Source organism: Corvus hawaiiensis, chromosome 1 (assembly GCF_020740725.1).
Source record: "Corvus hawaiiensis isolate bCorHaw1 chromosome 1, bCorHaw1.pri.cur, whole genome shotgun sequence".
NCBI lineage: Eukaryota > Metazoa > Chordata > Aves > Passeriformes > Corvidae > Corvus > Corvus hawaiiensis.
Window position 1 is genome coordinate 71,733,520 of NC_063213.1, and position 26,342 is coordinate 71,759,861.

Consider the following 26,342-nt stretch of genomic DNA (forward strand, 5'->3'; position numbering starts at 1 on the left):
GCATTTGAATTACTATCTTTGGTTCTATACACTGCACCTAATCACAGAAATGAGCAATAGACTATACATTTTTAACATATTAGAAAAAAGCAGAACACAGCAATCCCTTGAAATTTTCTGCATTAGAAATGGAATAAAACAAAGCATTTTTTCTTAAATCAAACCGTTTAAAAAAAGATTTGAAATCTCAAAATTAAATCAGATTTCCTTTTGCCCTGCCTACAGAGATGAGAATTTGAAGATATTTCAAAAATATTTGAAAATAAGATTTTAAATATTTTTGCAACCATTTTAACAGTATATGATAACAGTCAGCATTTCAGGGAAAGGAAAGATATAAGGATCTCAGTAAGAGGTGACTAAAGCAAGGTTTTAATCTTGTCCTATTAGAGCCAAACATTAATATCACTTCTTCATGGCTCCTAGCCTCCAAAACTACCATAATTGTACAAAAAGGAGGTTATGTGAACACATTTTTGTTCCTTTGCAAAAGAGAATTTGATAGACATTTTGAAAAGTTGAATGGGACATTAACAAGCAAAGCCTTGAGGATAAAAGTGGCCTTGTTAAATATAAGGTTAGTGTACAAGACTACAGCAATATGCCAAGCACCAAAAAGCATCTCCCATAGGCAAGAGGCATAATCCAGGCTTTCCGCATAATTGTAAACATACTTCAGATATTTGACCTTGTAAAATAAAATACTTCTTCTAATGGGTTCATTTTTAGAAATGCAATGTCACATTTCAGTCTCTTGCATTTAGCAAATTAAAAATGTCATCAACTAATCAGCTGCTACACCAAGGTACAATGTAGTAGGCCTGTACAGTGTAGCAGAAGGTAAACAAATTAACAAGAGATAATTGACATAATCCTTCTGGTGACTAAATCTGAATGTCTTTGCTCACTTCATATTGCACAAGACTGCTAAAACATTACTTAAGCGTATTTAGATAAAAACAAAGCATACAAATACTACCATAAAAATCTTTAAATACACCCCCCCTGAAATTCTGAATAAGTATTTTCTATTTAATTATTAAACAGAATATTAAATATATATTAATATAAATTTATAATAATATAAATATACTTATTATAAAAATTTTAAGTATTCAGAATCTCTTTTATTTAATGGAATCTTAACTGGTTTTCCATCATGTTATGGTACCTTTAAAATCAACTATTATTTTTATGTGTGCAAATGTATATTATGTATACGCATGTTTTGTCCTGGAGTTTATGGCATTTTTCTGGAGTTTTATGGCATTGTCCTGGAGTTATGGCAGACTATTTTTACCAAATTTCTGATGAAAACAAGTTATTTTTATATTTAAATCTCTAATTCATAATAAAAAATGAACAAATTCAAGGAAAAAAAGCTTTTTCTTCTTTCTTAACTGCTGGAAAAGACACACTTAATGCACCTAAAGGGGGCTACGAAAAGTCTACCTGATAGGCTACCAATCCTGTAACAAATTAACCACAAGAGACTCCAAATGAGATGTAATTTCTTTCCCCTTCAACCACAAATTAATTTAGCTTCTCAATCCACATGAGACATTCAAAACATTTCGGAAGCAGATTTCTAATGACTCTGAAGTAAAACCAGGATTGCATCTCTTCATAATTTCCATCTGCATGGCGCCACTACGCTACAAGTTGCTTTTGTTTATTTAGGCATTTTTTTTTTAATCCCCAAAGCCATGGCTTTAAATTATACCTAATCTCTAAATTTTACCACGGGAATGGTTTAAAACTATGCCTGAACACTTCAGTTTTGGAGAATCTCCAAAAGAAATGCTTTCCACCTATTTCATAAACCCTCTTTTGTCTAAAGACAGCCTAGAGCAACAAAAGATACAGATGCTTTACAAAACATCTCTCATGAAAATAATAGAAGAACTACAGATCATGCATGAAACATCTTTCCACAGTTAGAGAAGGAAACATACCAGCTTGGGTACTGTCTTTCAACCTTAAGGATATTCTCATCAAGATCAGTACAAAGTCAGATTTCCTGAGCATTAGGGAAGAATTAAATTTATAGAACAAAAGGTGTAATTTGCTTCAATCTTAACCAAAATGAAACAAATTTCTTAACACTTCTCAGATGTAGATCAATGCTACATTCTTCTGAATTTTTTATTGCTACCATAGTAATGAGCCATAAGTAGAAGGAGCATTATTTTCTGCAAAGAAATGTGGTGGTTATCTTAACAAACATGTAGATCACTAAGACACACTAAGACAGGTTTTAAAAAAAGCTGTTCTGATTTAACAAAACAGTTAAAGTTCATCATTAAACAAAAAAAGGAACTGAAATGTTACACTGCAGCTTACAAGCATATTTTTACATTTCAGTAACTAGGAAGCACAGGTCATGGAAATGGAAAATCCTGAAGTTGGCATAAATTTGTCAATACTATATAAGCAAAATACCAGCTTAAACGAAACTTGTTTAATACCACTCAATAATATCCAATTTCTATTAGTTCTGCTGCTTGGACAGAGAAAAATGTTCCTGCTTGTCCCACACCACACAAGCGCAAACACACCTTTGCTCATCGTCTGGTCGTTTGATCAAATTGAACAGTATGTGCAGAAGCTGATCTCTCTCTTTGGGTTCAGGATGGAGGCAGGCTGTACACAGTATGAGTGGGATCAATTCCTAAAAAGTTGTGGGTAGGGGAAAACCAAACAAAGTAAAATCGCTTTGGGCATACATTCATTAACAACAAAAGAAACTAAGAAGATAAATTTAACACCACATAACATCAAAAAAGTTAGAAAAGATACTTTGGAGTCGTGATGTCTTATTGAGTGACCTGGGGAAAGTGAAGGTCTACAAAAGTTAGAATTATTTTCCTGCTAGGAGAAATCAGGGGAGAACCAGCACATAAAGTGAAAAGCTCTGCAAAGATTACAATTAACATATGCAGGTCACCTGTAACCAGAATTAAGAGAACAATCATGGTTTCAACTGTTTTCACTACCTACTGAACTGAAGCTCCACAGACATCTATGGAACAAAGCTCCTACGAAAAAAATGCCATGGAGTTAAAGATTAAAATTTCCAATTAAATGTGCACACAGTTTTGTGCACAAGTTTGAATAAGCACTGAGAAACATACATTGGTAAAGGTGACTGCAGACAGATTTTGTGTCGACTGAGAATAATCTGATTTTTGTAAAGGTTCTATGATTTTTTTTTCCATACAGAACCAATCTCTGAAGCTGAATTTTCTTTTCGGAGCAATTAAAATCCCTTAAGGAACAAATTATGAAGAAAATACTACGTAAAACACCAAGAGAAAATATGAGGATCTTCATAGTGAGGACCTTCTCTGTTCTAAATATGCCTACAAAGCTCATGGTATTCATTCCCAAAAGAAACAAATGTTTCTAAAACATTGTCTGGAAGTCCCTTCCCTGGACCTTGTTGATGTGAGCTTTTACTCCAACTGAATTTGGAAGCCAGACAGTTTCTAGGTGATTTAGTATCTTAGGAACAGAAACATCACACCGGGAGATCAGGAAAAAAAGAATAAGAAAAACCTCAGTGTCTGCAAAAAACATGGGCAAGTAATCTGGAGATTACCTCGCACACCTGCTGTGTACTTTGGAGCCATTTTCAGCAGAAAGACTTTTTGTGAATTATTAAGTTGTGACAAATAAGCAGGTGACAGAGGGAAACACATCTAATGTTAGTAGGAGAGATTATATAAAACCTGGAAAAATCTGTGGTGGTTTGGAATGACTTTGCAGGGAGCTGCCAATTTCTTCTTGCAGACATTCAAAGTGACCTAATTATGATGCTCTTGTGGACTTGTGGAGGCACCACTGACAACATCCTCACTGCTCAACTTGTATTTTCCTAAACAGCAGGAGCTATGTTTATATTAAACATAGAACAGTACTCCATTTTAGAGCAGTGTCTAAGCTAGTCAACTGCTGACAAGCTTTTTTTTCATTTTACAAGAATTCTACTTAGTCTGCCATTTTCCATCCCCAAAGATGACCAAGACCCAACCTAAACTGTATTTAACGTTCCGTGATTCTGGAAGATATTTTGGCAATATTTAACTCAATTATGATACAGATTAGGGAATTTCTGACAGAGGAAAAAACATGGAAATATCCTACCTATCACTTAAAAAAATCTAAAAGGAGAAAATGAGAAATAAAAAATAAATTTGAATAATTTGAACATATCCATTTCTTAATACTTTTAAGAGTAACGGGGTTGGTTTTAAATAAGTGTAGCACAACACAAAATAACATGAACTGCAGACGTGCATTAAAGAAACTTTACAAATTAAATTGCATGAAGAACTAAATAACTTTCTTCAGCTGAGAGCTTCTTTCCCTCTAGAATCTGCATGTTAGATTTTATTATTTTTGGATACTTAAGATTTTTGCTCATTTAAAGTTCTGGGAAGTCAGGGGGTTTAACCTATTTAACTTTTTTTTTGTACTGCACAGAATAATTTTCTCTCCTGCAAACACTGCTTTAATTCAAAAAGATTTGAAGGAATATTACTAAAATAATACCCACCCCAAACACCACTCTAAATACCACTACTTATACATTAAAGTAAAATCTTTTAAATAGGAAATCTGATTGCAATTTGTAGATACAGAAGAAAATTACTACCTTCACCATAAAGAATAAGCTCATTATAAAACTTAAAGCTAAAAAAAACCCTGTTACTTTAGTGAAACCTAAATTTCTGAAATCTACCCTAAGTTCACGTTACTCAACTGCCCTTGCAAGTATTCTTAAATACTCCTATGAAAAACTTAATAAAGAATATACCCCATGAAATAGGACATTTATGGGGTTTTTGGTTCATCTGTTGAAACCAACCCATTGACTTCACTTTCTTAGTATGTTTGAGTACCTACTCAAAAATCTCAACTGCTTACTCAGAACTACTGCAAGATTTTAAAACAGTGACATGAGGAGGGGTTTTTTTTTAAGCTTCTTATTGAATTTAAGGAAGTTCAAGTTGTCTTTTTTCAGCTGAGTCTGCATGGAAGGAAAACACCTGAGAATATTCACCTAGAAACTACTGCCTTGTGTCTGAAAGGCTAATGAGTAACCTAACAGCATTGACATGGGGCAGATACAAGGCCGGTTCTTTACCTTGCAGAAAGCTGGTTATTATAGCTGACGGAATTAGCTGTATTTTCTTGTCCATTGGTCACATTCTCTCATGCATACTATGGGAGAAGAGAGTGTTCTCTGCAACGCTGCATCAGTGCTTCTACAGTTCCTTCTATTAAGGGGAGTGGAGAAAGAGTGAGAAGTCTTCAACAGTGTTTTCTGTACTCCCTATAGCCCTCATGGACAGCAAGGTAGAACCGGAAGCAAAGAGGACTGTGGGACCAGAAGAACAAAAATGCTCTACAGAGGGACAAGACAGGTCAAGCGAAGTCTCCCAAAGACTTATAAGGGGCAGGTTCTTCTCAGGACATTCAGGAGCATTAACTACGAAAACCAAACTACAGGTAGGTTTGAGCTCATTTCTTCCTGTTGGTAAGGGTCATACCTTTGATGTAGATTTTTTTTACAGATCTCAGATTTTGAAACCAGCAGAGAAGCTATAGAAAGTAGTAATTTTCCAGTAAGACATGGTAAGATTAGTATTTGGTTGTTTAAATTCAAGAGGAATGTTCACAACATGGTTACAGAGACTCTATATAATTATTAATAATCAAGGAGTGGACTTCCAGTGCTATTTGAAACACTCTGCATTCCTTGGGAAGGAATACCACTTGTGCTGACAGTCATAAAGCAAGAACTTAAGTTTCAAAAAAACCCAACAACTCTCTCTCTATTTAATTTGGGATCCTTCCTAAATATCCTGTTCATCCCCAAGTCCTTCTTTTCTCTTTTGCCTCTGAGTTTCAGAACACAACTTTTGATACTTTATGTTGGTGTTAGTCAACAGGAGTGACTAGTGACTTTCATGGCCAGAGCAAGAAGACAGACTTCCACAGCTTTGATACTGTTTTCCTGTTAGATTCCAAGCAGACGGACATCGTAATGCTGTCAGCACTTGCAGCTTGATGCAATAAAACATTATGTGTCATAGGTCCCACCTCTACTACTGAAAAGCCAAGTTCATATCTGAGGCAGTTTATCTGTGAGCTACCCACACAAAGAACAGACTGAAAGAAGTTATTTTGGTTTTACAGTGAGAGAAGCTACCTACAGGTGGCTGACAGACAATTCTGTGAGGCTGACCTAACACACTGCACAGGAGAACTGAAACAGCCCATCTTCTCTCTGGTCTGCTTCTGTGTTACTCTCCATGTAGGTCTCTCCAAAGAAAAACTCACATTTTTCTCGCCATAGTATCTCTGGAAAATTTCTTCCTAAGTTAAACATCTTGCTCCATTATCTTTGAAAAGGATTCACGACTTGAGTTGATTAAAGTTCTCAATAAAGGCAACATCTACATGGGCATATGGAGTAGCTTTCCCTATGGTCAAAAGAATGTGGCTTTTTAATAGTAAGTAGTACCACCTGAACTATATGCAAGACAGTTCCTCCTACATATTATAAGTATTACAACAAAATATTAAACTTTGGGTTTTTTTAAAGTGCAGCATATAGTGAGCATCTTAGAAGGTAGCAAGGAATTTTCTGTCAGTGTTGTTTCCATCATTATATCTATGTTTTGCTAAATATTCCAACAAGTCTTCTACATCTTAGTTGCTCTCATTTATTACTGTCCTGTTGTTGGAATGTTCATAAGCAAAGTAATTATCTCAAAGAATAAATTTAACTAGTGTTAAGTGTCAAGACTGGTTACTTCAGTAGGTTCAAACAATAATATTTTTTATTAGTCCAAATATTAATGTATTAATATTGCAAGCAGGTGACAGTATATAAACCAGGATGACATGATCAATTTTGTTAATGTGTTCCTTTTAATCTTCTTTAATAGTCAATACTTATATTGTGAACTAATGCTATGTTAAAATTACTCTGTAACTTAGCCTCTGACAACAAGTAAATAAAATAAAATAATCTTATTGTCTGCAAATGAAATAGCTGCAGGTACCAACAAACCACTGATGGGGACTTTCTTGGGCAGGAATGTATTTGAAGTTCAGAATTTATCCTTTTAGTTTTAAAGCGAAACAAATATTTAATCATAGGATTATGGCATGACTCAAAACTTTGTGCTACTAATCTTACTAATATTAAAATCACAGCTCTAATTACCTTTCATGGGGTGAGACTATTATTCCAGGATCCAAAGTAAGCCTCTCAGAGATCCCAAAAGGATGCTTTTACATAAGAATCAATGGTAGGGTGTGGGTGTGAAAAAACTTTGTACTTCTTTGTCTGTATCTATTGTTTATTTGAAAACACACATATAAAAGTTTGTGATACAACAAAAGCTGGCAATTCAATTCATAAACATAAAATTCAACTCCTTGCATCCATGACCTATGTAAGCTTTACAGAAAAAACTGTGAAAGACGTCAGCTTCCAGACTAGAGAAGAAAAGGACACTCTATGAGACCGAGCTATTTTACTCTACGGAAGCTGTGCTAGGCCCTCATATCAAGGAGAAGGGAACAAAAGGACTTAAAAAATTGTTGTGTCTCATGTTTCTGGAGCACCCTCACCCCCAGAACAAAAAAGCCCTGCAAGCCAACACCAATACAGCATATATACCAGAAAAGGACCAGCAAACAGGCTGTGGTCAACACTACCCCTGTTTTTTAGAAACAATCTGCAGAAGCCTAGAGCAACCTAAGTTTTACAGAGTAACAAAGTATTGTAATTGTTCATTTAGATTTCTTTATTCTCCCCTTTAATGTGAAATTAAAGTGATCATCTAGAAGATATTGATAACTGACAATTTTCATGCCCAGCAACTCAGGTTTATGTACCTTTATCCATATCCAACCAGAAAGAAATCTGCTTGACACAACCCTGGAAACAGACAATTAAGTATACTGCCAAGATCTGACACAGTACTCTTTTACATTTCTTTAACAAAGCAAGTATTTTATGGCTTTTAAAGCATAAGACTGAGATGAAAATTTGTAGTAAGATACTCAACTCTACTGTGTTTTAAGAGACATGCCAGAGAATTAAAGTGCCTTGGTGATATTTACGTGCAGTTACCGCACATTAATGTGATTACTTTCAATCTACAGTGGAGATCTAGTGGAGTTGAGAATGGCATCAACTCAGAGACTGAAAATTCAACACTATCTTTGCTTCAACTTTACAAACAAATAAAAGCAAAACTCTATTCTTAACATGTTGAACTCTCTATAAATAACAGTTTCTCAGTATAACTATTTAGTGGTGCATATTCAGTAGACCACTACTATTATGATTTTGCTAAATTTGCATAACACAAAAGAAAGTTAAAGACTAATACTGGAATAATGGGCAAGATGAAAGATGTAAAAAATTCAATGAAAGTGTTGATTAAGAACAAGAGTAATAAGATATTAAGCAAAACATTTACTCTGGGCATCACTCCATTAAAGGACTACATACTGCAGAGTACGGAAGTTGTACATACAAGGTTACTCTTGTTTCCTGACAAAAAACCATTGACTTTAATATCTTAGAAAGTGTGAAGAAATGAGTATTGCACCGATTAGTTATTGCAAAAAGTTTTAAAAGACTGCTTCCCTCCCTCCAATTACATTTTAGCCAAAGGAATTTTTTTAATGGTACATCTGTCAACAAATTGAAGGTGGCTGATTTTACTTTTGCCTTTTTTTTTTATTGTTAATGTATTTTAAGTGGTAAAAAGATAATTGAGAAAGCAGATTCCAATGTAGATCAATTTTTATGAACCCAAGCTGCTCATTTGCAAGAAGTGTTATCACAGACTGCATACCCAACCAATGAGCTTTTTTTTTTTTTAAGAATTGGGTTTTAGCATTTTGTTACTGCTCATTTCACTTACGTGGATTTTTTGCAACATCTCCTTTATTTGTGAGTGCATTCACATATGAATCTAAATACTGACATACAAGTTTTCAGGGAGTTAAGATAACCTAGATGCTTGAGATGAAAACAAAACTAAATTTATATGTTGTTACATGAATTTTGATAACTACAAATTGCTTTGAGGCAATTTTCCTGTACGGTGCATTATTGATTTTACACAGTTGAACTGCTTTTTTTAGAAACAACTGAAATGATCCCCTCAGCCACTCTACTCAATACTGTGTCTTTCCTTCTTTCTTACCTTCCATTGGAATCTAAACTACAGACATTAAAGAACAATTAAGCTGCACCAATATATAAAAATAAGAAATAATTTCAGGAATGTCAACTATAATATTTGCTTACTACCAGATCAGGCAGGCTGCTACTGACCTTAAGATGCTTAAAAGCATAGGAAACATGGCTTCTGAGTCTCTGCTAAAGGACAAAAACTATTGAGAGGTTGTCAACCTCTGCAAACTCAGTTTCTCCAAAATGGAGATGCATAGCATGTAATTTTCAGCTTAAGATTTTGTAACCAATTTCAACATGACGAATGCTTAAAGAACAAAGATATTTCAGGGAGCCATCAAAAAATTATGTTTCACTCTAATCCTAACACATTGATAGTGTAAGATCTTAAATACTACCATTCTTCTAGTTTCAGAAGAGACTGGCAAACACTTTGCATTGTGAGTTGAACCTGTTACACATCCTTCTCCAATTAGTGATCATTAGGTATATTTTTACACCCTTCTCTGTGCAAAAGTCTCATTATAAGGTTGTTTTTGGACAAGACTCAAAGTTATACCTTGTGGAAGAGCCTAGTTCTTAGGTTAGCTTTTCATAATATTGATTATGATAAATACTGACAGATGATCTACCCAACTTTTCCTTCAAGCTCCATGACTACATCAGAAAGAACATTGCAACAGTTATAGCAAAAGGTGGCAGGTAACTAAAAAAAGGTATTTTTAAAGCAAATTTCAATTCTTGAAACATTAAGCATCCTGTGTAATCCAATTACTCAATTCTCATTTGTGGCTTTTTCAATTAAACTGAAACAGAGAATTTAAGGCAAAAATACATGTAATTAAATATAACTTTCACTGTAAAACAACCTAAGTAGGAAACAGACTAAAAGGCCACAAAAATGTTCAATACATTCCACAGATTATGCTACAAGCTGTGAGAAGAAGCCAAAATACCACATCCTGCCAAGCAGAAGGAAGGAAAGGAATAAATAAGAAATCAGAAATTAAGCACTGATCCAGGAACATTCACAGAATTATTGTGAAAGAAAGAAGCATTTCCAGAGCACCCAGTTAACACCTCTATCCCCTCAGAAAAAAAAAAAAAAAGTCTTTTATGAATTTTCAAAACATGGCACATATCTCAAGTTCACCATGTCAGCTGCTGACAATTACTTGTATGGTATAAAATTTTAGATTACAGGATCAGTACAAATTTCTTGCGGAATTTTCAAAGCCTTAAAATGAATTTATGCAAAACACACAACTAAGTCTACCATACTGTAGGTCCCCTCAACAAGGACTAAAACTTGCTCAACAAGATATGCTACTTCAAACCTTTTATTTCAGTGTCAACTACAGGGACACTGAATTTTTGTTTGATATGTCTTCTTCAGTTTATTTTTGTTTTAACATATTTGGTAATGTGCAATATTTAGACAAAGCAATTCAAAACCAGTCATTTTTTTCTTTCCTTTCTCATGCTATATAGCATGAATGATTATGCAAACCATCACCTTCAGTTACATTCAAAATATACATTACATGTTCATAATTTTTAGTTAGTCTCATTTTAAAGTTAAGGAAAACACATAAGCAAGATTGCTCATTTTCTTATGAAGAGGTATTTTTGATGAACCTTTACTTGGCTGATACATGGAGCTTTGAAGAAAAGACAGTAAAATAATTTTTTTTGCTGAAAATTATTTTTGTTGAAGTACATAGTGCTGCAAAAGAACCTGAACATTATTCCTTATTTAAACTGATAGACAAAATAAACCAAACAATGTTTGAACTCATGGCCCCTGTTCTTTACAATGCACATTGATACAGTATTCCCTAACAAAAACATTTGTGCTGCCACAAATAGATGGACCTACAGTAACAGTCTTGCTGAATGCTAATGGGTGCCTTAAGCAGAGGAAGAAATATTAGGATACCATGCAGATTTACTGAACTCACCTGACAGAGGTGTAAAACCATTTTCTAGGAGCAGAGATGCATGCACAAAAGTAAGAACATGATTGCAAGTAATAGACTTTCATGAAATTGGACACAGCATCTTCAAAATGAACAACAAAATATCATGATAAAAGTAAAATGTAAAATTTCAGGGTTCCTCACCTCTCGTTTTGCAAGCAGCACATTAGGAACAATATGAGGGAGGCAGCGTCCCAACATTAACATGACACTTTTTTCACTGTCTGCAATCCGAGACACCTAGAAAACCAAGTTGCTTGTTTGCTTTTTTTAGAAGCGCAGGAACAGAAAAATACCATTTGAAAGGAATAATAAAAATTGCAGCAGGCTGATCACTTACTAGAAAAGTATTTAATTTACTCCCACACATTAAGCTGTAAGTTTTTGACTTACATGAATCCACTTGTAGAGACTCAAAACTTCCCGGTAATTACACTTCTATCACTAGGTTCATTATTAAGCATAAAATCTGAAAGCATATCCTTATTTCTTAACTTTCATGCACATAGATTCACCTCTCCATCTATGTCTTGTTTCAAAGCAATTATTGCTTGTTTACCTATTGGTGCCATGCAAAATGAAGGATCTTTTAGTTTATGTCAACTGGAAATATACCTCTGATCCCAAACGGCTGTCTGCTGACATCCGACAGAAAGACAGTAGTGCTTGATGAAAAGCTGGTGACAATTTCCTGAAATATCATCAAAAAGGGAATGGGGGGAAAAGCATAAATCAGAAAGGTGATAAAGCAAGTCCTTTCACTCTGGTTTAATCAGCTAGGTAAAATGACATCCAGAAAGCATGTTTAAGTGATGCATACTACAGAAGTTTTAAAATTATCTTTGACTTTTAGGGTGTTTAGTTTGTAGCAAGAAAAAAACCTGAGTGTCCTAATTAAGAAGTTACTTTTAGTTCCAAAAAATGTAACATTTTTCAAACCGCTGCACAGACAAAAATAGGACTAAAGCATGAAGAAAAGGAAGCTTAGGCAATACAAGAGGAAGCATACAATTATGCAAACGGGGTGGGGTGGGCGCAAAAATCACACAAAACAGTAATTTTGCTTAATGCTCCAATTCTGCACATTGAACAAAAGCATTTGAGTAGTCAGTCAAGTTACAAGCTTCAAGCTTAAATAGAGTTTGCTCAACTGCCACTTTGGGATCTAACTTTGGATTCAAACGCAGCCAGAACCTCAAAATCAACCTTAAACTGCTGTCTAAGTCCTCATACAGGGTGCCTCTGTACAAGCACTGCCTCATGGCCACATCTAGCACCAGCCAACACAGCTGAGCTACTCAAAGCCTTACGCATCCATATCAAACCCTGATAACAGCCTCAAAACAGCCTTGTCTGAAGAGGATAATTTGGCAGAAATGCTCTCAGAAAACAATTACTGACCACTACATTAAACAGGCAAGCAGCAGCACTCTATTTTTCCCAGTAACGACAACTTCCTCTGCGCCTTATCTGAGGCTTGTACTTAGATGCTAATCTAACAGTGCTTCATCCACTATGTTTAAAGAAGAAAAACAACATTTGTCTTCCAAAACATGCACAGAAAGCATCTCACTCATTATCATCATCTGCTGTTTGAATCCTCCAAAGACACTGAGAGGAGACAACTCCTGTTTATTATGTGGAAACTGGTAACACTTTTGAACCCTCAAAAATGCACCCGAGCGCACAGAATCCTACACACAATTATGGGCATGGACGTGCATTTTATCTAGTAGATTGAAACATAATACTTCTTACAGTAAATACACTATCATTCACCCTTTTCTAACTGAAAAAGCCCATTAAGAATCAAAGCTCCTACTTATAATTACTTAAACTAATCTAAGATGATATTGATAAATATACCAGTTTTCCTCTTCTCACAACTCAGAAAATTATGATAAATAAGAATTTTTATTTATTACTTAAAATCAATTTTCTTTCTTAACAGTATGGATTTTTAAAGTAAATTTTAAATTTTAATGAAGGAAGCTTGTTTTAATTCTAATCAGCTTGGTTTTGTGCAAAGTTCACTTTTAAAAAGTTACTAAACTACTTAAATGATAGCTAATTGTAAAGGATCTCTTTCACAATATGTTAGTCCTTATGCTGTAAAATATTCTTGACTGACAGACTTACAAGCTCTACTCAAGACTCTACAGTTTTTTGGAGAACATGAGCAAGCACTGCAAAGCAGCAGCTTAACATTAACACAGAGGCAAGGCCTTGGCCAGCCCTCTGCCCAGGCTGTCCCTCAACTTAGCATTCATTCTACAGAATGTCATATCCTTTTCCACTTGGAATCCTACTTAAAATCCTACATAAGGGCAAAGTTCCATTCCCACTTTGCAGAGGCTGAAAAGTAAGTATGACAATATGTCACTGAATGTCCCTGTGCGGTCAATAACAGCAACCTCTGGGCAGCGTGGATCCTGTTACAATTGCTGGCTATACTTGGAGTCCAGAAAGCTTCTCCTTAATGAAGTCTAAAAAACATCCTTGATGGCTACGCTGGACAAAAACAATAGAAGACCAAGGCCTCTTGCACACAAGTCAGTGGCAAGTCTCTTCAAGGGCCAACAGATGCCAGTAGTGAAGATGTTCAAACATAAGAAAGTACAAAGAATAAAAACCTGAGCACTATTATTCTATTCCATATACTTTGGGACAAAAGAGTCAATTCACTCAAAAAGCCAGGACTGCTGTATACAGAAGACACCTTGTATTTGGTGCAAATTACCACACACCTTAAATTAGTTGAATAAACACATGTGGTGCAGTCTATTTAAGCCACTGCTAGTGCTTTGTACTGCAATCTGTTAACTGAGGCATTTTTCCAATGATGGCCATGTCCTCATTTGCCAGCATGCACACACAGCTGCTCTGAGTGCAGTCACACAAAACAGACTCACTTCCTCTTCTCTCTTCCCATCTGGGCAAGATTTATGCCAAGAATACACTCTACAGATACAGTAGTAACAATCTTGCCTTTTAGGATAGTCTTAGTTATTAACCCTTAATACATTCTGAATAATTTACAGTAATTGTCTTCTACAAATAACCCTGGATTGAAATCAATAAATATCCAGCATTTCTATTCTGCTGCTTCTCCCATAGACCTCAAAAGATTTAACAAATAATCTGTTTTCTTAGTAAAAAAAATATACTGTATTATTACAAATCTAGGGCACAATCCAGGAAGAAAATTTAGTACTAGACACTGATCTATAAAACAAATATGCTTTCCTTTGACCCTTCGCTGACACATTAAGCCCAAAGCGGAGTACAAAAATAGCTACATATTACACATGCATTACTTATTTCTGCAGTGAACTGCATTTGAGGGGACTTCTATAGTTAACTCAATGGGGATTCATGGCTTCATTGAACTACTTTTCAAATAAATCTGTGTGCAGTTATATTTAAAACAGCTGTGAGCAGCAAAACAAATGCTGTTCTTCTAGACTCTGTCATAAATTCCACTGGAAATACACAGTTCACTCCTCACTCAGTGATTTAATCCTATTTTGATATACATCCTCACTATCCCCAAACCATCAATCTAATATTCATGCACTTCATGCCACCCAGCACTCACCATTAATCTGAGCAAAAAGAAACTTGCAACAAGCCAAATGAAAGCAGATAGACAAGTATATAGCAATCAATGCACAACAGCTGTAAGTTTTGATTACTACATAGTCTAGATTTTCAGCTAGGATACGAAAGAAAAAGAAAAAAATCTGGAAAGCTTAAATCAAACCCCTGACCATTTTACAAAAAAACCTAAGCTGCTCTACTTTCCTGTTAAACACTAGTGTCAACTAAGAGAGAAGAAATTTGTTATGAGACTCTAAAGTATTATATTCAGAAATCAGAAATCATTCCTCCTATCCAATTCTAAAAGTTAAGATATCATTGAAAATGCAGCCCTGACCCTACAAGTTAGTGCAAGAAGTACAGAAACTCCAGAAAAAGCAGGATTGTTAGGGTTTGCAAGAAAAGAAAATTACTAGCAGGGTTAGCAACTCTTATTTTGGGTGGTCTTTTTCTTCCCCCCACTACAAGCTTGCATTTATTTTTCCATCTGCACAGAATGTCACACAGATTTCTACTTGGTATTTTCAGATGGAAAGGTAATTCTAGAAACAAATTACACTATCAACACCAGCAAAAGCTCACTAAGAGAACTGATAAAATACAAAGCAGGATGGCTGCCTGCTTCCCTAGGAACAGAAATGGTAAGATCATAAGGTGATCTATGTGCATATCTTTGTCCACAGTGGTGATAATTACAAGTTGTACGTACCCTCATTATGTTTGTGGTCCATGTTACTCCTGATGACTACAGTGGTTTAGCTATCACTTAATGAACAAGTCCCCTCTTCACTATAAAAACACTTGTACAGGTTGAAAGGGCTTTCTCAAGAACACTTACAAACTCAGTCTCCAAGTAATAACACAACACGAATACCCTATTTTAGTTAATAGAATCATAGCTACCCAGTGAAGGCTTGCCACAAAATCAAAACTCAAAAATGCAGTATTGCCATTAGATACCTTTCTGATAGTTAAAAAATAAGTAAATGAAAAATAGTACTGCTCTCTAGGAGAGTTATACACATCTACATAGAAATGGTAAAAAATTTTTCCAACAAGTCTCCAAGCAGAACAGAAGAGAATTATGAAATTAAAACTTAAAAGCAAATGGAACTATCTTGTCTTCCCATTCACTATTCTGATTGTACCTATTTTTTTGTTGCAAGAAACAGGGCTGGTTTTAGAAACAAGTAGAAAGTGAAAAGAAATTCTGAAACTTAATACTAAAACTGTAGGTTTATCATATGTACTCCTTCCTAAAGAGATTAGGAACAATATAAAAATATCAGCACTGTACCCTAGAGGTATGTTAAGTCTTTTATTTGCCTTCAAAACACAAATGATCTATTCATTTGGCAGAATTTCACTGTTAGAAAAATATCTACTCACTTTACAAGAATTTTTAATTATAACATGCAGTTTACAACTTATCACTAACCTATTAGGTTTATCAAAGTGGACTGCAGCTTTAGATGATGGAGTACATGAGGACAGTTTCTCTGCCTCTTTAGAGGGCACAGAATTTAGCATATCATCTTTAGAAGTCCTTGAATCCACTTCAGCTGATAAAGCAAGGCTTGTTTCCTCAATGTTTCCATGTTTATTGTCATTCTCAGAGCTCTTGATATCCAAGTACCGTCCATTGTCCTCTGAGACTGTGAGAGGCACTTGTTTTAAAGAAGGATAGGGAGCTACACCATAAACTGTTGACACAGCAAAGTTTTCATTCTTGAGAAGATCTATTTCACTGAAAGAGCAAAATATGAAGTATTTTTGTAGCTTTCATGCAAATGCTGTTCAAATCACACGACTGCAGCACAGAAATAAAGACAACATACTGAAGAGCTCAACACACTCAAGAGCTCTCTTCTTCAATTCATGTGTGTAAAAGTTTCCTGTAACAGAAATAACTTCCATCACACAAATTGCTCAAATAAGCACTAGTTTCATTGAGTACTTTGGTAAATAATTAGTAGCAGGAAAAATGTTGCACTCTGAGTGAATCAATGAAACAAGTGAGTAACGAGTTTTATCTCCTTCTGGCTGAAATATGAGCACTGAGACACAAATTGTCACAAGATGGAACTCTACCTAGGATGCAAAACTTAAAACACGACAGTGGTGAATCAATATGTACTATCCTATCTGGCTTTGAAATGGTAAGTATGCAAGTCAATAAAGCCACTTAAAATTTATGCACTTTCCCAGATGCTGCATTAGTACACCTCATAAGAGGAATGATATCTTGTGGCTTACAGAATTATGTTTTGACCTAAGCTTTAAGTATCTTTTTTTTTGCTGTTATTAAAGATACTGTCATGTCTACTAGTCTTGCTCTTCAGAAAGAAGACATTTGGTGTTAAAACAAGCATCTTTTTGACAGTACTTGCAAGCTGTACCAAGGAGTGACATAAAGCTAATTGAAGAAAAAACCTATGTAAAACAGATCAGAAGTGATTCGGCTTTCAAAGAACTAAAGAAGTTACATTGAAAGAACAAAACTGATTACAAAATTAAATTATATAGGTAATAATAGGGAAATAGTCAGTTTGAAGTCTCTTCCTTTTTCTAAATCAAGTACCATGTATTGAAAAGGAAAGACTGCCCTGAAGAATTCCTAGTAATTTCCTATATCTAAGTTATGTTTTCATATACGTGCTAGAAAAACATGGAAAAGTTGTTCAACATTTATCAGCAGTCAAGTAGGTTGATAAGCACATACCTTTCAAGTCTTTGGATTTGTTCCATCAAAGACCATTTCTCACTGTTTAACACACTAATTTGATCTTCCAATTTTTGCACTATTAAACATTGCTAAACACAAGACAGAAACAAAAGAGTTTAGTACAATAAAGCTAAGCAGTTCAGCAAACAGCTGCAGCATTTCTTCTGTACAGCCTTACTTCTATTGACCGTGGTGGTGTGTCAAACACAGGGACGGTCCCAAGTATAGGAGTGTCAGCCTCTAACTCATCATCTTCTACTCCAACTGATGCATCCACCACATCTCTCGCAGTAACGTGATGGTTTCCAAAGTCACGGTAGAGTTGTAACAGGTCAGGAGGTTTTGGAATGTTCAATCCTACATCATCCCAAAGTTCAAAATCCTTCAAAAGAATAAAAGAAACTAAAGCATACAATATACTTCCTTTTATTTTCATTTCTCTTCCTCATTTGACCACAGGTGATGCAATAGCAAAATAATCACATCAAGACTGCATTGTAGTAAATCAGATAGAAGCTTAACTCAGCAAGAAACAATAGTAGAGGAAGGATCCACTTCATGAAGCAAAGCAGTCTCACTCTAAAGGCAGCTCTAGGTAACATACTAGAGACAGAACCTTCCAAAACCACATACGTTACTGTTTTTTCCTAAGACATGAACACTTTTTAGAATCAGAAATAACATTGCTCAAATTCTAGCAAAAGCCAATGCATGTTGATACAAGGCAGAGATACCAGTTTTGTTCCCATTTCATTTACAAGTGCAGGTGTAATTTCCCTGAGGCAGACAGTCACATTATCACAGAATCATTCAGGTTGGCAAAGACCTCTAAGATTATTGAGTCCAACCTTTGACTGATCATCACCATGTAAGCAAGACCCAAGTACTAAGTGCCATGTTCAGTCATTTCTTGAACCCCCCCAGGTACAGTGACCCCATCTCCCTGGGCAGTCTGTTCCAACGTTTAACACTTCCATGAAGAAATTCCTCCTGATGCTCAAAACAGCTCAAACAGCTCTGTAGATGACTGATAGTGAGGTGCAAACAATACAAGGGCCTCCCTGTCTCAAACCATCACTCTATGTTTTTCTCATTGACATCTTATCATCCTATTAGTACAAGATTACTCCATGTCTGTATATATAAATAAGTACGTGCACTGTTACACAAGCGGTGTGATGGTCTCCTTAATGACAGTAAATTTAAGTATTTGTTTAAACTTTTTTCCTGTTGTTCCCAGCCTTCACTGTATTTTTTCCATAGTCTGGTCATGTACAGGAAGGATTATTTTCTCAAAGAATTATGTGAATAATGTAGAAAAATATGTGCCTACTATATGCTAATTGCAGTATATTTATATTTACCTTTTAGAATTAAGAATTTTGCCTTTTTTTTTTTTGCTAATTGTTTCACAACACAAAACATTCTCAGTTGAGAACACAAATAGTAAGGACAAACTATTCATCTCTTCTCTTTTGGGGGCTGTATTCTCACAAGTATTTGGACGTTAAGTGCAAATATTCAGCGGAGGTGATGATTCAGAAATTCTATTTAACAACATATTTGCTTTACCGATTAGGATATGAAACACAGGAAAAGTATAGGAAGACCAGTTACAGATAAAACTGGATGAAACTCTATATTTAATTCTTCTGGTAATATTCCAGTTTTGTGATGAATACATATTGGGTGTTGATGTTACTGGGTGTTCTACCCAGAAACAGTCAGAATGTAATTAGAACCTTCCAAACATTCAAAGATATTCTTTCCATCAAATGTAAGCCAACAGAGATATGTTGAAACTGATCATCTTAAGAAAAATGCATCCAAGCACAGCTATGTTGGGAAAGATCTAGCATAACACCTTATTACCAAGAACTTCTTCAATACTGTACTCAGTGCCACAGGTGATTAAGTATACTCACACACACATACAAATGCCCAGAAGACAACCAATGGGTAAATTTTATAGCCTGTACAAGTCAACTGAGCAGGATTTAAGGAAAAGATTATGTTTGAGAATCAGATCCTTGAGTTTAACTGAACGTGTGCCACACTAGAATATAAAGAAATACACAACTCACAGTATTTCACTTCTTGTTTTGCTTCCTTTAAAGAATGCAAGCATTCTTGTCTCCTTCCTACAAATTTTGGGAAACTGCTGCTCAAACTGCTGTGCTTTCAAACCATGGTTTATATATGAAAATGCTAACTAACATATTTAACCTTTAGCATACTCACATACACGAAGCAAACTACATGCAGAGGAAAAATCATTTAAGTTCACTTGATTTTATGACAAGATCAGAATATGGAAAGCAGGCATGTAAAACAACCCCAAACAAATCCACAAGCAAACTTTACCTGATCATGATTTTCATCTGAAAATGTTATTGATGTAAGCTTGTAACTATTCTTCAGTAAAAATTCATTAACTAGGAAGTTTAGAGCTCTTTTCTCAAGAGGTCTGATTGGCTCCTGGAAAGAAAAAGAAAATATACTAGATCTTTGGTTTATCTCCCTTCCAACTATGGAAGCATATCCATACTAAAATCCATGCAAAGCTCATTTATCACCAGCCACCTACCTGAATTTCAGGACTTGATTTATAATTTTTTCGTTCCTGCAAAGGAACTTCATTTTCTGGGGAGGAAAAAAAGAGTAACTAAATTTTACTCTCTCACAGAGGATGAGCTCAGATACTTCTACATTGTTTAAAGTAGAGACTTAAGAAAAGGTTTATGTACACCACCTGCAGCCTGAGTCAGGTTGGCTCGAAGGGCCTGTATGGTCTCCTTGGCTTTCCGCAGTTCAAACTCCAGGACTGGACAGGGATTTGGATTAAACACACACAGGCATCCAACCAAGGCAAGGGAAACAAAAATAAAATATAAAAAGCAAGGATGGGTGTGAAAAAAAAGATACTGTTTGTATTAAAAATAAAGCATGCAATCTTTATGGAACTTATGAACACATGCAGCAGAGTTGGTCTGAAAGCAAACTGGTGAACATTTTCCATAGTTTCACTGGCCTTAGGTTAGCTAAGTCAAAATTTCAAGCTGTCTGACAAGGACTCGCTGTAAGGTTTTGGGATAATATTTGGGAGCTGATGCTGTCAAATGTTCTGTTTTTTCGGGGCAAGAAGAGTATATGGGCAATCAGAACACAGATCTAAATGAAGCAAATACGCCATGGCAGCAGAGGAAGCTGTCTCCATGTAGCAAAGCTTAAACCATGAAGTTAATGTACAGTCCCATTGAAACCACAGAATTTTTTTTGAGAATTAGATCATACACCAAAATTTTAGCAGTTTAAATGGGAGATCTTGAAATGTACTTTATCTTACTAAAAAGAATAATCTCATTTTAAATTTCTCTTTAAAAATAGTGGTTTTAGGAATGTGCTAGAGTCGATTAAGATTTTGAATTCAGTTCACTGAATTCAAATGAAGAGATGCACAAGACCAAAATACCCAAAAAATGCAGCTCTTCTGCAGTACTTATAAAAAAGCTTGAAAGAAAAAAAGTCTTTGCACCATTATTCTTGAAAGTTTACAGTGATTTTCAAAGATCTAGAGTCAGCTTTAAATTCAAAAATACTTAATTTCAGCTTTCCATTCTCTCTTAAATTCACCTTTCAACTCCCCTAGTCATTGTTATGTGTTTCTCATGTTCCAATGTGTCCTCCAAAAAGGGCCAGTGGTGATTTGTGTGCACTGGGATTTCATGTGTTTTGATGCTGAGGTTATATGTATGTGGTGGCTTCAAATTTTAACCCCCTGGACCTTTGCAAAACACATAGCAAATGTTCTTTTTAACAACCATTTACAGTTAGAACATCTCAGGAAACCTATTTAAGAGATTACCAGATAAATATATGCATTTCATTAATTCTCAGATTAATCTCATCACACTTAAACGTAGAGTTACCAGAAGGAAGGCCTCTCATACTTAACTAGAAGAGATGAGCACAGAACACCTACCACGCTGAAGTGTTAGATAACCTATTTAGAACAGTTGCGTATCTACTTTATTCCCCTGCAAAACGAAAAGTGTTGTAGCACCTTTTAACAAGAAAGTTTCAATGAGATCTTTAATCACTGCCTGGAAACAATTTAACATGGCATTTTTCAGAGGACAAAGCACAGCAGAAACACTGCATTGGCCCTTGCTGGTAAAAAATGTTACTGAAATAAAACCATTTCCTCTGTTGAGCATCTGTTACTGAGACTCTTTTGATAATTAGCACTCATGGAAAAAAGATTCACTCAGTTTGCAGTTCTGCATAAAAACTGAAGGAGTAACTACAGTACACCACATTTGCTACATGAAAGTAACTTGTTTGATGCACAGAATTTTACTGCAGCAATACAAAAGCGCAACTGAGGATACAATGAATAAAATATGTAAAATCTCTCTAGCATTCAGCAATGCTGATCTGCAAATACTTCTGTGCAACAAAGTTAGAAAATGCTCTCATGGTAAAGTAAGTACCTAATTTTAGCACTTCCTCACATTTGAGTTACTTATTCACAGTTGTAAGATACTAATTTGTTACTTTTTGAAAAATTTAACTCAAATTAAGTAATTTTTCTTATGGAAATGACTATGTGTTAACATTTTACTCTTGTAAAATATTTTTGAAGACCAGAACAGTTGCAGATCAGGAGTGCCCTGCACTAGAATGATATAAATAATAAAAAAAGTTAGAAAAACAACACAAACTATAAAAACTCAGGAATCCAATTAAGGGAAATAGGAATAAGACATGTCTGAAGGCGTAGAAAGCCAAAAAACTCATGTCAGACAAACCCATGTCAGACGGCAAGAATTGATTTTTAGTGAACTGTAATGATGCTGAAAATTCCTAGAAGTCATTAGGACTTTCCCCATTCAACCTTGAAAGTAGATTACTCTGCTGCATGTTTCTGTTACATAGTAGAAGATTCTAGACATTGTATATTTGAGAAGCTGTCACTTGGTAGCATATCACAACAGCCACATAATTCTACCCACAACACAGCATTGTTACACAGTTGTACCTCATCTAATCTTACTAATGCCACCATTATAATTGCCATCATACAAACCTTGATGCTTTCAAGTCAGTCACAAATGTAGTTTTTATTTGAAGTTTGTACATGTTTATACAATCATACATGTAAATAGCTATAACATTAACTTCAGTCAAATGTTAAACTGTGATTAAAAGCTCTTGAAGTTATACTGAAATGTGATCTTCTGCCAAAACATGTAATGATTTTTAACTCAACATGTCTACCAATGAAATCAACACTAGAAACCCTCATTTTTTGATTCTAAAACATTCTCTTAAATAAAAAGGCAACTTTTAAACCCCTTTCTTTGTAACCATTATGAAGTATTGATTTTAATATAAATGACCTGATGCCTCTTCCCCTCCCCTCTCCTGCTACAAGGCTGAAACTACGCCTTCAGAAGCATTGACAAAGCCAGCTAAGGTTTAATTTCGTGGTTGACTAGGCTGATAACATGTAGAACTCCTAGCACTTGGTGAAGGAGCTGACACTCCTCAAGAATGACGCACAGAAGTTTTGCTGCAGACAGCCTAAGAAAGGAATAGTTTAGAAGGATACAGATACTCCTCTACACCAGCAAAGCAAAGAACAGAAATTTAGAGCCTTGAAGTTGGTTAATCTTCCTACAAGGAAAGGGCATTTCTGAACAATTTAGTTTGTCTTAGGAGAGAAAACTATTCCAAATCTCAATGGCTCTTCTGCTTTTTCTTTATTAAAAATTTCTAATCACTACAGCTACCATCCTGGAAAAAATTACAAAGTCTGACTTAAAATGGGTGAATCTTTCAAGCAAGCAACAATGCATTGGACCAAGGCTTTCAGACAGCCATTTTTAAATGTTTCAGCTTTCACGCAGCTAATCTAATACACCTTAAAAGAGAAGTGCACATCGGGAATGAGTAGCTTGTCTGCTGAGCTTTGAAATTTCAAAATTAAACTTTCTCAAGGGTCTTATTCTATTGACTTACATAGATTGAAAAGTTACCTATGAAGAACAACCTGCAATCTGGGATTGAACTAGTTGACATTTACATGAACAGCAATCTTGTTGAGCCAAGGCCAAAAAGTTGAGGAAATAAACAGTACTTCTAAAATCATCCAGCACTTGCATTGTACAAGCAGTATTATTTCCAATTATATTACAACATCATATTGTACATATGAATTACCTTGTCAGATTTTTGCATACTTCACTATGAAGTACTCAGTACTTCAGATAATGGTAGAAGGGTAGTTTTATGTTGTGAAGCCACTATATGGCATTTGGACATTTTCTTTTAAAAGTAGCTCTCCTTTGAAGTATCAAGGGCCCCTGCACTTACCCAGCTTTCCTCAAACTTTCATACTGCTACAAGCTTTGTTATTCCTGCCATTTTGAGTCTTTCCTCCTTGCCAAGTAAATGTAGAACTTCAGATGTCCTAAATCATGCCCTCTAAAACTTGTGTGACATCCCATTACATTTGATGAATCTGTGCCTACATTTTGAGTCAATCAGAAGAAATTTAAATTCTCTGACAACAGTTAGCAACGCAGCCACTGTCACAAACGTACTTCAGAACCTGAGGTTTCCCAACTCCCACTTTCCTGATATAAGAATTAAGAAAAGAAGTGGCCTTGAAATGTGAAACACTTCAGCACATAACACAAACAGCCCCGAATCAAAAAGCCGTGCTTCAGCACAAGAGATGACTACCACACGACAAAAATTAAAACCAGCAGGAGAGTTCACAAGCAAGTATCAGACAGCTTGTCACTCTAATAGTGGGAGGCCAACACTTGACTCAGTAGCCTCATTCATGCTTTGAAGTTAATGAGACAGGACCAGCTACAGAGAAGACCTGAACTACAGCAGACTTGTCTTCAGGTTCAACCCTTGGAGACCTTCAACCCGGAAAGAAATTTAAGAGGCTTATAACTGCTTCAGAGGGCTTAAGACAGGTAGCGAGAAGACAAAAACAGATCTGCTTTCAGGATGAACAAAGTGCAATGTTAGCAAGTGATAGTTGTATTACAGATGCCTTTTGTGTTCTGTTTTTTAAATTTTGTTTGTTGATCTTTTAAAAAGATTTTCCTCTGATTTTGGTGTGCATAAGTTAATAGTATCTACTGAAAAACAAAAGGGCTCTGTAAAAAGCAGAAACTGTGAACCTAAGTCTAGATAAATGAAATTCTTACAAATAATGAAGTGTTTTTTGAACTTCTCTCTTCCCTTCAAATCTCATTCTGCTAATCAGAGACTCAGCCTAGCTAGAAATCAATGCTAATACAGGAAAATCTGAGAATACGTATGATTGAAATAGAGTTTGATTGTAAGAATTAATTTTATCATCACTGAAAACACAGCATGTGTTTTTAAAATGATCAGATTCTCAGTTATGTCAAAGGCAGGATAGCAATAATAAACATTTTGAATTATGCAAAGTAGGGGGTTTAGACCATGGCAAATTTAAGATGCGGCAGAAGATTCATTTCTTTAGACTGAATGTCAGGCAACCTATTTAAAGCAAATGCTGTGAGTACTCAAGTTAGGCATATCCTTATTACACAGGAAGGGAACAGGTTTTCCATTCTCTAGCTGCTTTATGGAAATTATGAGTATTTGGAGGAGGTCTACTAACCCTACCAAATCCTTCAGTACTGAGTTTATCCTAGCAACAATTATTTCAAGCACTTAATACATGAGTTAGGATTCAAAACTTACCAGCAGTCTTAGAGAACAAGTTGTTTCCATCTAGTAAATTGCAAGCTGTAAGGATGCATTTTGGTTTTTTTTATCTTATTGTTGTATTATAATACATTATTAAATGTATTATCCAAATTGTTACGTAACTCTCATTTTCATTAAGATAGGGTAGATAAAGAAGAAAATTTATGTTTTCTAAATTGCAGTTAGTTTTTTCATACTAATCCACACCCTGACTGGCTTCTGTGACTTGCATCTTTTCAGTCAAGCTGATAATAACATTACAGAAGGGCTCAGGTAGCTTCCTTTTATCAGATTTCTCAAGTGAAAAGCTCACAGCAACTCTTCAAAACATGTTTGCTTCTAGGTCAAATTTTGATTCTAATACCAGATGAAATGAAGTGGTCTAATAGTCTTTAAATACTGAAATCAATTTCAAACAAAAGTTGACACAGTTATTTCCAGGAATTTTTTGATTGTTAAAACAAAAAAATATAGCAGCTAAGTCTACCACTACCCATAACGGGGAAATGGAATATGGTGGCTTTGGATGATGCATGTAGACATTTTTTTGATTTGGGGCTTTCTAACATTGCCAAGGTTGAAAAGCATTTGTAAAGTGGGTATGTTATAACTTCAGTTTTAAAGTTCTTCTGACTTGGAACTAGTTCATCCGTTTCATTTAGTGACTGATGTGCATTTATTTCCTATCTTTCATTTGATAAGATAGGGAACTGATATGGAAATCATGTGTTCTGTCCAAACAGTAAAAAACAAAGATAGCAGCATGAGAAGGGCATTTTCAAAGAGAAACTATTCAAACCTCATCCTCAGAACTATCAAAAGAAAAATATGACTATTCGATCATATGAAAGCCTCAAGCTTTCACAACAGATGACAATTTTAATCTCCTAAGCATCAAAGCTCTAAACTGAACAGAAAGAATTTTAGAAGAAACAAGCAAGATGGACTTCCACTTAGGTATCAAAGTGCATCTGCAGCTAAGAACAACTTCAAAAGCAGAAGTTGTAAGCCAGAGTTTGTTTAAAGAAGGAACTGGATTTGC

At 35.3% G+C, this 26,342-nt stretch overlaps 1 protein-coding gene across 8 annotated transcripts in view; it reads right to left on the reverse strand.

The window, feature by feature from the left end:
- RELCH (RAB11 binding and LisH domain, coiled-coil and HEAT repeat containing) overlaps window positions 1-26,342 on the reverse strand; it is a 76,845-nt gene that overhangs the window by 31,942 nt on the left and 18,561 nt on the right. For 3 of the 8 annotated variants that reach the window (XM_048310831.1, XM_048310821.1, XM_048310868.1), the window contains exons 3-12: window positions 20,289-20,360; window positions 20,124-20,179; window positions 19,901-20,014; window positions 17,715-17,918; window positions 17,534-17,625; window positions 16,250-16,558; window positions 11,827-11,902; window positions 11,356-11,451; window positions 11,194-11,217; window positions 2,559-2,671 (exon numbers count right to left, since the gene is read on the reverse strand). In XM_048310831.1, the coding sequence (XP_048166788.1) occupies window positions 2,559-2,671; window positions 11,194-11,217; window positions 11,356-11,451; window positions 11,827-11,902; window positions 16,250-16,558; window positions 17,534-17,625; window positions 17,715-17,918; window positions 19,901-20,014; window positions 20,124-20,179; window positions 20,289-20,360 (1,156 nt within the window). Of the gene's footprint in view, window positions 1-2,558; window positions 2,672-5,149; window positions 5,261-11,193; window positions 11,218-11,355; window positions 11,452-11,826; window positions 11,903-16,249; window positions 16,559-17,533; window positions 17,626-17,714; window positions 17,919-19,900; window positions 20,015-20,123; window positions 20,180-20,288; window positions 20,361-26,342 lie in introns of those variants that run through there. The other 5 variants (XM_048310850.1, XM_048310841.1, XM_048310858.1 and 2 more) reach the window with 4 other exon arrangements.